This window comes from Hordeum vulgare, chromosome 2H (genome assembly GCF_904849725.1).
Source record: "Hordeum vulgare subsp. vulgare chromosome 2H, MorexV3_pseudomolecules_assembly, whole genome shotgun sequence".
Classification (NCBI taxonomy): Eukaryota; Viridiplantae; Streptophyta; class Magnoliopsida; order Poales; family Poaceae; genus Hordeum; species Hordeum vulgare.
The window spans coordinates 637,274,991-637,285,301 of NC_058519.1; the positions used below are offsets into that span (position 1 = coordinate 637,274,991).

General features: G+C 42.8%; 2 protein-coding genes across 5 annotated transcripts; one reads left to right on the forward strand and one right to left on the reverse strand.

Annotated features, from left to right (window-relative positions):
- Nucleotides 1-13: 13 nt before the first annotated feature.
- LOC123428176 (putative bifunctional dihydrofolate reductase-thymidylate synthase) lies at nucleotides 14-7,467 on the reverse strand. Of its 3 annotated transcripts, none has more exons than XM_045112356.1 (11): nucleotides 7,275-7,467; nucleotides 5,700-6,200; nucleotides 5,220-5,604; nucleotides 5,099-5,143; nucleotides 4,213-4,278; nucleotides 3,556-3,617; nucleotides 3,399-3,473; nucleotides 3,146-3,311; nucleotides 2,557-2,680; nucleotides 430-536; nucleotides 14-293 (listed from the first exon to the last, which is right to left on the reverse strand). In XM_045112356.1, exons 2-11 carry the CDS (start codon nucleotides 6,107-6,109, stop codon nucleotides 183-185), a joined length of 1,551 nt encoding a protein of 516 aa, XP_044968291.1. In that variant the 5' UTR covers nucleotides 6,110-6,200; nucleotides 7,275-7,467; the 3' UTR covers nucleotides 14-182. The 3 variants fall into 3 exon arrangements, with proteins under 3 accessions (XP_044968291.1, XP_044968292.1, XP_044968290.1); XM_045112357.1 differs by having other exon boundaries at nucleotides 5,700-6,217; nucleotides 7,275-7,430; XM_045112355.1 differs by lacking the exon at nucleotides 7,275-7,467 and adding an exon at nucleotides 6,800-6,874 and having other exon boundaries at nucleotides 5,700-6,217.
- Nucleotides 7,468-7,806: 339 nt separating this feature from the next.
- LOC123428178 (autophagy-related protein 101) lies at nucleotides 7,807-10,086 on the forward strand. Of its 2 annotated transcripts, none has more exons than XM_045112359.1 (7): nucleotides 7,807-7,999; nucleotides 8,093-8,129; nucleotides 8,559-8,644; nucleotides 8,800-8,895; nucleotides 8,982-9,141; nucleotides 9,351-9,504; nucleotides 9,610-9,761. In XM_045112359.1, the coding sequence occupies exons 1-7, from the start codon at nucleotides 7,967-7,969 to the stop codon at nucleotides 9,611-9,613; spliced, it is 570 nt and encodes a 189-aa protein (XP_044968294.1). In that variant the 5' UTR covers nucleotides 7,807-7,966; the 3' UTR covers nucleotides 9,614-9,761. The 2 variants fall into 2 exon arrangements, with proteins under 2 accessions (XP_044968294.1, XP_044968293.1); XM_045112358.1 differs by having other exon boundaries at nucleotides 7,808-7,999; nucleotides 9,642-10,086.
- Nucleotides 10,087-10,311: the final 225 nt, after the last annotated feature.

Genomic DNA, 10,311 nt, shown 5'->3' on the forward strand with positions numbered 1-10,311 from the left:
AACTTCGACGATGTAAAATGAGCCCATGGTAAAAACGTGAGGGGTCCACCACGGCATCGATCGTTCGATAAGAAAAAAGTTGCCTAGAGATTCTGTCACAAATCTTGGTTAACAAAGACACCGTCAAGAGTAGACATCGTATGCTGGTATCAATGGTCGATGCCAAGTTAACTCCCTTGTCATCATACTGCCATCTTCATCTCTATCTTCTGGTGAGGATCGTAGCAGGCCAGCTTGAAATCCGATGCGACGAACGAGTCTATATCCTTCTTCAGAGGGTTTATCTTCAGGATCTGCAGGTGATATATCCATGCCAAACATAATCAGAGATACATAAATAAGTTGCTCAAATGCGAAAGCGCGGAGCCAGCAACTGTCTGGTTTCTTTTTCGTGCAATAAGGCCACGTTTTTGCTCAAGGAATGCTTACAGGAAATGGCTTGGGCTGCTTCTGAAGCTGCTCCTCCAAGGCTTGCACGTGCGTGCTGTAGACGTGGGCGTCACCTATCACATGGACAAACTCTCCAGGAGAAAGATCTGCGCGCATAGAGAACACACACACACACACACGTGGAGAAACTCAATGCAAAACATAAAGATAAAAATCACCTACTGTATTAAAAGAAAACATAATATGCTCCTTGCACTAGCATGACTTGAGAATATTTCCTATGGAATTTCGAAATTCCACACATGGAATATGTACTTGCTAAAGGGCCCTTTGACATTGCTGGCAAAGATGTTGATTCACAGGTTGCAAGCTATTATCTTCCAACTAATCATACCAAACAAACAACAAGGTTTTTGCGAGCGCAGAAGTATTCAGGACTGCTTTTGTTGGGCATTTGAATACGTCACAAGTTGTGTCTCTAATTCTCTACCATAAATCTAATATTTATGAGAAAGATTTTCACAAGATTATGCACAGAGCAGTGTTTGAGAAAAGAAAAACAGTATATGAAGATTTTGGGCATAAATGGGTGAGTTGGATCGTGTAGTCTTTCTTTTTTGTCACCCGCATCAATCTCAATGGTGTGTCTGACCAGTGGCGGAGCCACCTCCCGGCGACCCCGGGCAGCTGCCCGGGCTCTCCTCAGGAATCACCATTGAAATTACAGTATTAAACATGAAGTGATTAACTTTTTCTATGAGCAAATGGCCGCTGGCTGGGTGCCTTTGTGCTGATGCCCGGGCTGTACGGGTGAGCTGGCTCCGCCACTGTGTCTGACAAAGTCTTTCACCCACAGAGTCACGTGCAAGTATGGTAAAAGAATTCAGATTATACCCCCGCTGTAAAGAAATACAATAGTGTTTAGATCACTAAAGTTGTGATTTAAACACCCTTATATTTCTTTATGGCGGGAGTACTTTGTAACAGACTTTCTGATGGTTCCTTCCGCTGAGAGATAACCTGAAGCTGTTGGAAACTATATATAGGAAATAGGACTTGCTGCATATTCATCTATAGGTAATGGGATTTCTGGACTCCTTTTGCAGGGCATGTATGAGAACAATCTGTCAAGCCTCAAGTCCCCCATGAATTATTCTCCACTTTCAAGGAGATAAATATGACTGCACACTATTTAGGCTGGAGCCTCAGGGCCCAGCAAGAACAGTTGGTCTTCAGCTGGAGGAAACTTTGCTGGATCTTAGTTACCATATTGGGAAAAGATTCTTCATGGAGGAGAATACACTCAGTGGCGGAGCTTTGTTGGGTCCAGCCCGTGCTGCGGCCTGCCCAATATATTGAAATTTATACACTAATACGTACACTTATGGCGCCTTAGACACGAGCCCATAGCCTATTTTCTTCGGTTAGGCCTGCCCAGCCCGCCCAGTATCGGGATTCAAGCTCCGCCACTGAATACACTACTCGGAGATCAAAATTATACACTACTCGGAGATCAGAATTATACACTACTCGGAGATCAGAATTATTCAAGTTAAAGGGATCACACCTAGCACCCAGAATTGTAAAAACAAACAAACAAATTTGAAAGATGAACTTAATAGGCAGGGCAAGTAGGCATCGAGCCGCTACTTACAGCGGGGTATAACTCCTATGGGAATGGCGTTGTATTGGGTAAGATGCATTCTTGACCATGTAAATAACTTGCTATATCTCCCAATGCATCAAGATGCAAAGCTTTGCAAATTTTTAGGAAAAAAAATGGTTGTCCAGAGAGGAAAAGGGAAATATTGTGAGCTTCAATCATGGAGACATGGCCTGTTATAGGTCATACTTTTCCCTCTTATTGTAACCCTTTTAGTTTCACACTTATGAACTAGGATCGTTTCCTTCTATATTATTTTCTGTTTAAAAAACTAAATAACTTTGGAACTTCACAAACTATTATAACTGTTTCCATTTGAACAATTCTAGTGACAACAGTATGACATAACAAAGGAACATATAGACCAACAAAAACGTCAAGTCTTCAACAACAAATCAAGTTCTCATAGAACAAAACAAAACAAGCAAGGGTCTTAATGTGAATTCAAAGTCTTAATGCAGATACATGAGATTGTAAAAAGAAGTCAAGAAGTAAAAACTTACCACAAACTTGTGCAATCATACATGTCAGAAGAGAATATGATGCAATGTTGAATGGTACACCAAGCCCCATGTCAGCTGAACGCTGATACATCTGACAGGATAATTCTCCATTCTCGACATAAAACTGAAAAGTTTGAGCAAGATATAAAAAATATATATCTAAATAAGCTGCTAAGAGCATACTAACTGTTTATAGAAGCAATTCGAAGGGGAAATTATTTATAAAACCACCAATTTTCAACAACATATCCACGTCTGAAAGCATCATACTAGTACTTACAAGCAGATATAGAGGATTTGGAACTTTTTATTCTTTTGCAAAATAAAGTAAATGTATGTAGAAACATGGTAAAGGAAACAATCTAAAATCTTCAGAGGGGACCTTAGCTTATAGGCAACATCCACAAGAAAACATATGAGCGATTTAATACAGATAAAACAGTTAACATGTTTTGCATAGAGTACGGTCATGTACATTGCAGCCACATAATGATGTATACTATACAACTTCATACCTAAACATAAGGATTTCCAGATAACAAAAAATAACAAAGAAAAAACTATCCGTAAACTATACTAAGTTACTAACCTGTGCAAACATGTGGCAAGGTGGAAGTGCCATCTTCTTGAGATCTGTTGGATTCCATGCAGACAGAATGATACGCCTATCGTCAGGGTTATTCTTGATCTTGTTAATGACATCAGCTAACTGATCAAAACCTTTCCCCGTGTAGTCAGCATGCATGTCAGAATATCTGTGAAATGTTACGACAGTTTAGAACACAGTAAGACAGGCACAGTTAGGGAACAAGAGAGGAGTTCTTAAAACAATGTAAGCTTACTCAGCACCGAAATGTCTCCACTGAAATCCATAAACTGGTCCCAAGTCACCCTCCTCTCTTTGTGATAGACCAATACTAGAAAATATGCCAGGCAGATCAAAGTTTAGGATATTATACTGTTTTATTTCTGTGCACAGCTCTATCCAAGAGATGTTACCTGTCAAGATACTCCCTTGACGCATTGCCATCCCATATACGAATGTTTTTTTCCTGTAAAACCTGTAAATAAAAATTATGGACAGTGTCATGAAAAGGGAAAAACTATGAACCATCAACGCATTACAGCAATATTGACCTACTATCTAGTCCTGAAATGCAGCTAACCGGACTAAAACTCAAATAGCTAACTACGATACAATCATGTAGAAGCTCAAAAGAGTTGACCCAAACAGCTTAAACACACGAGTTACCTTCAAATATGAAATAAAATGAATAGGCAGTAAAATAACATGCATGTGATCACCTATTTGTATAGGGTTGGAAAAGAATAATACTTGACAGACACCAGAAGGGCTTAAATTTATGGAAGGGGATTATTCAGAAAAGGCTAGTCCAAAAATAGTCATTGTACTTGATCACACATCGGCGTAATTACAGCACGAAGCAGGTTCTAAGGTGAACAGCACAATATGCTATGAAGGAGTATCCATAATCAGAAATATGTCAGTGACCACAGGAGTGCATACTCCTCTATGAGGAAGGTTCATTACCTGTCCTTTTACCATCATCCAGCCAAGACACCAACCCCAAAAGTGGCTATTCAACATGTAAACTTAAGGACTGTGCAACTCAATGAAAATAAATATTCAAATACCTTTGCATTCGTTGAGCCACTGATGAACCACAACAGTTCTTCAAGAACACCACGCCAAAACACCCTCTAGAAAAACCATACAAAAAACAAAAGAATGCATTAAAGATCAAGGTAAAATATTCTACTCTCTGAATATATAAAGCAGGCCACATGGGAGATAATACCCAAAACTTCCTGTTCATGATTCAGAAGAAGATTTTTTTTATACTGGTGTATGAACTAATAGTACCAAATTCAAATTGTGTGATGTCTGACACCCATAGAAAAATACATTTGCATAGCTGGTGATGGATAAGTGCAATTGATAATAGGGATGCAAGTAGCAGCCCACTTACCCTGTGAAACTCTTCAATTAGTGCACTGACTGCAAAATTAATACTAACGAGTACTGGGTTGTGGGATATGTGCCACGCCACTTGTATCCCTAATTGATAATAAATAAGTGTATGATCTAATTGGCATCCAATTTTTGCAATTTACTGGAACATGGGACCTAAGAGTTAGGATGTAAGGATCTCATAGCATGTGAGTGTCTAACATTATACTGGTATAAAGAAAAAAAAATACTTCAGAACCATCTGAGCTTAAGAAACAACAAATACTGATGTCCACTAGCCCAATTAAGAAGGCAGGTATCTTCTCAGGTTCCTAAAGATTAAAAAACACACTAGCCTGATGCAGTTGCTATTTCCTAAACTTGAAAAGGCTGGTGTTTTGATCAATTCACAGTTCATCCATGCTTTCTTTCCGTCAAATAATAAATTACCAAAATAATAGGACCAAAGAACATTGCATTCTGGACTTCTAGTAGCAAGCACACTGACTTCAGTATTGTTATAATTGAAAACTAGAAGTACATATATTCAACAAAGAGCATATGTAATACCTTTGTTGTCAGTAATGGAAAATTCTTCCTCAAGTTAAATCGCATCTGGTAAGAAAGAAACAAATATTAACTTTTTCCATCAAATCAAAAAAGAAATACTGAAAATATTGAGGGACGGTACCTGGCAACCAAATTTTGATATTGTTCCTGTTCCTGTTCTGTCATTTTTCCGAGCACCAGTTCGTAGTATATCTTGAACAAGATTGAGATACTGGTACTCATCATGCTTTTCGAAGATCATTTTTGGTAGAAATGAAAAAATCTGAATTTCAAACTTTTCCTTCTTAGTATCATTGACATTAGGATCATTAGCTTCTTCTGCTGACTTTCTAACGCGAACAAAGGTCGCGAAAGAATGCCTAATGTTGTTCTCCACAACTGGAGAAGATGAATACCACGGGTGGAAGATCAATGGATCAATAGGAGGAATAAAAGTATCACACTCAATGGTGGACTCTATGTCAGTAAGATGGATGGCTTCACATGCAGATGCATTCAGCGATTCCCTGCAGCAAAATATTGTGGTTGAAGTGATTATGATACCAGATAACTAGGAACAATGTGCATCAAAAAAATATTCCTGCAAAAGCCAATAACTCACCTCAGTACCTGGCCACCCCCTATTAGAAAAGCTTTCTCGATTGTTGAGCTGTAGGGAGCAGATGCTAGTAGTTCTAAGGAAGAATCCAAGCTTCCACAGGTAACAACATTTTCAGCTTTTGCATAATCAGAACTGCCTGAACGAGTCAGAATAACATTCAAGCGACCGGGCAATGGTCTAAACTTAGTGGGTATGCTTTCCCATGTTTTCCTTCCCATTATAACAGCATTTTTCTTTGATGGGTCTGATGTGGCCATTGTGAGGTCCTTAAAAAACTTAAGGTCACTAGGCAGCTTCCATGGCAATGCACCATCCTTCCCAATGCCCATCTCACGGGTAGCAGCAACCACGACTTGATATTTTCTCTGAATATCACAGTGTGAATTGCCATTTGTGACGTCTGCCATCATTCGAGATTGGTGGAAGCAGGAAGACTTCAGTTTGTTGATGGCTTCAAGAGATTTAAGCCTTGGCCAACGAGAAATCGTGGTGGTACGTGTGCTGAAAAATGGTGTGGCCTGAATGTGAGGAAGCAATGTATAAGAACCACTGAGTCAGCACAGAAAGCAGGGGACTGACACATAATTTATTTATTTTTGAATAGAAAGGGGTTTCCCCCCTGCCCCACTTTTATTAAATGAGGCTGACACATAATATAACTAGACAGCATCCCAGAAGAGTTAAAGAGCTATCGAGCAGATATTAAGAGCCTCTGTACAGTGAACCCCAATGTTTCAGAGCATAATGCAGACAGCAGCCAGAATCTATAACTAGCTCAATTCTCAGAGCACAAGGGGAATGATCAAACTATTTCAGATTGAATAAAACTTGGGGTTGGAGCATCTTGCCTTTTCTTCCAACACAAAAAGAGGGGGCAACAAGCACCGGCAGACAGAAACCAATGAAGCAACCAAATGCAACTACTCTAATTACTCTCCACCGTTTTAATTATGAGAGTACACTACACAAAGCTCTCTTGTGGAAAGAAATATGAAACTACGCTTTCTGTCAGAAACTGTTTCAGAAGAAGCGAAAAGCTTACAGAACCATGCCAGAGAGAGGTAAAGGTAATGGCAGGTAATACAGATGGTGTACTTAACGATGGTGTAAAGATTGGAGATGCCGGCTCCTCTGCTGAGTAGCTTTGACGATGATAACATCTGTGCAGGAACTATACCAATGAAAAATGGCACGGCTGTTGGTGTCAAAACAATTCAGGTAAATCTAACAACTGAGGCATGGGGGGGGGGGGGGGGGGGGGGACAAAGAGAACTATAGCATGCTCAACTGTTGTTTTGATGATGAAGCTAAATCAAGATAAAACCGCCCTTTATGCCGACAATCCTAACTGCCCAATCGACTGGTTCGTCGCGTCAGAGCACCTGGTATTGGTATAATATAATATTCCTAAAGTCCTGAAGAACGGAGACGCGGATCAAACAGCACCCGCGGCGTCGCTACCACCTCCAACAAATCCGGCGGATCTACCAAGGATTTGGCTGGTTATTACGCCGAGATTTGCGAGGAGAGAAGCGCAACGCGGGGGCGGGAGCAGAAGTTGAGACGCGTACGTACCCAGGCAGCCCCCGCGGCGGCCGTCGGTGGCTGCTGCGACGGCTCCCCCGGCGCCGCGCGCGCGCGCTCGCCGCCGTGGGTCGTCGGTGAGGAGCAGGAGTCGGCGGCGGGAGGCGTCGGCTGTGGTTCGCGTTTTCGGGCGGAGGCGGCGGGAAATCAGCCCGCGCAAACCCTAGCAAAGCGGCTGAAAACGCACTCCGTGTCCGAGGGCCGCGGGCCCACCTGTAAGCACCCGGCCTGTCAGGACATCGGACCCACTCGTCAGTCGCGGCCCCGCCTGTAAGCACCCGGCCTGTCAGGACATCGGACCCACTCGTCAGTCGCGGCCCCACCTGTAAGCACCGGGCCTTTCAGGACATCGGACCCACTCGTCAGTCGAGGCCCCGCCTGTAAGCACCCGGCCTGTCAGGACATCGGGCCCACTCGTCAGCCGCGGCCCCACCTGTAAGCACCCGGCCTGTCAGGACATCGGACCCACTCGTCAGCCGCGGCCCGCGGGCCCTGGAAGTTCCTGAAAAGGCAGCCAACCGAGCCGAGCCGAGCCACTGGCCGCTGGCGATTGCGTGCTGTGCTGAGGAGAAGCCGGCGTCGCGTTCGAGTGGGAGTAGGATAAGCGCCGGATTTGCTCCCTCGGCTTGGGGATTTTGGTTTCCGGCGAGGGCTCGAGCGGATCGAGAGCGCGGTCGGCCGCGATGAACTGCGAGACCTGCCATCTCAACGAACTGGTCAGATCCGATCCCCCGCCCCTCGCTCGCCTTCCCCCCTCCCTGATTTTTTCGTGCGTTTCTAAAGATTCGAGTCTCGTTGGTTGGTTGCAGGAGCTGGAGCCGCTGGAGATCAAGGACGTGCTGCGATGTAAGCTCTCGACTCCCTTTTTCATGGCCGCGCTCTGTATCTCCGTCTTTTTTCTTTTCCCCTTACCTATTGTATAGCATGGTGGAAAAAATCCACTCTTTTTAGCCAAAATCTACTGTTTTGATACCAGAGTCGTTTAATTTACTGGTGCATCGTTGCCCCGGTTATTTATGCCTGAATCTGATTAGTTGCAACCAGTGTATTGATGTGTCGGAGATCGATTCTTCAGCTACTTATTTCATGTTGACACTTGCACTTCTGTGAACCTTTATTAAGCAATAAGCATCTGCATTCCTGCAACTATATATATAACTTCTGTGCTACGTATTCTTCAAACGGACAAATCATATCAAACATGTCTGCAGTTAGTTTTTGTGGGCCTCCTTATTGTGCTCCTAATGATATCATGTATGAATGAATATGTTGCAGGCATTTTGCATACCATATTCTTTCATCGAACCCTCACTCTTGTTCGGCCCAAGGATGTTGACTGCGACCTCTTTGAGATCACCTATGTGAGTATATTACTCAATGGCTGCAGTAGCTCTTTTTTCATTGGAGTTGCAGACAATATTACTTGGCTCCAATATGTATGCTGGTGTACTGATCTTTGTGACCTGCTCCGACTAAAAAGAACCATCTTTGATATTGTTTCTGTTTGTGTGGTCAGGTTCAATGTGGCCTTGCGGAATTAGAAAAGGAAGTCGATGAAAAGATCAACCAGTTCATTGCTTGGGCCGAAAAGCATCCAAATCGGAAAAGCCAGGTTGTTCGATATGGCTTAACACCATGTTCTGCTATTCACATGTTTTTTTACGGTTTTCGTTTTAACACATGGTAACTGAATATCAGGTGTGCCTTTCGTTCTTTGATGAGAAGAACAAGCACCCAGGCTGGTTCAGCAGCAAGACTGAGAGGGTTTACTGGGAACAGTGGTTCATCAATTTGCATGTCACAAACCCTAAAGGACAAGGCAAATCACGTGGCTCCAAAGCGCCAGCAAGTACTAAAGGTAGTTCCGTTTTTATTGACAGGGTCTGTTTCATGGCTCCTCGCTAGGGCTCAAACCTAGGTTGAGGGTGTGTGCCTCCCTGCTCTCCGCCACTCCAAACTTGTAGGAATAGTTTTGCTAATTATGTCATCTTCAGGATGGCATTGCTTATGAGCATATAGCAAATCGGTTATAACTTGTTGTTAACTTGTGATGATATGTGCCCTTAGGACAAGCATTGGAAGAGACCAGCTCAAGACGTGATGCGCTGAGCTTGCTGATCCAAGAAGTCCTGTTCCAGATCATTAACTATGCCAATGAGAAAAAAGACCATATTCCTCCAATCTCTGACAGAATATTCAATCACGAGATTTTGGTCCCCAGGTGCGTTCAGTTTTATACCTCACTGTTTTAGTGGGCAACCTTCTTCGATACCGAGTAGTCTCTGCAAGTTTGTTGGGATTATTTCATCACTATCTGAATCTCCAGGTGACACCTTTTCCTTGGACGTGTGTTCACAGCTCTTCTGATTCTGTATTCGGGTGGAATGCCGACGTTCTTCGGAGGGCATTGAGTAGTGGACACTCGTACTCACTGAACTGAAGATCTTTGTTGGAAACTGTACTAAACAAAGATGTTGGTATCGGTGTGCTGAACTGAAGATCTTTGTTGGAAACTGTACTAAACAAAGATGTTGGTATCGGTGTGCTACGTTTCACGGTTATCAGATGTTCCCCCCTTCTCACCTCTCTGTGATTGTTTGGTTATAAGATGTAACCAGAGCTGCTGACTCACGGAAGCTATGTTGTGTACAGAATAATGTAGAACTGCCAGTGAACTGACTCTGTTACCAATCCCATCATGTAATTCCCACTTGTTTTAGCTGTAAATATTTCTCTTTGACAATCTGTGTCAAAAAAATATTATGTTATGCAGATGTGAAAAAATATATGTATTCCGATGTTATGTGCTGTGGCATTTATTAGGTGTGCTGACATAAGGAAGAAAACTGGAGTAGGAAACTATTTTGACTGATCATATTGCCACTTTTTAGAGCGGACAAAACACATTTTGCATAAGGAAGTATTGTTTTGAGATAAGGAAATGGGAGACGCTACGCGTCATCCGGTGGATCCTACGAGAGGAGTACTAAGCAGCTCACTTAGGTAGCCGTTGCTTTCACGCGACATG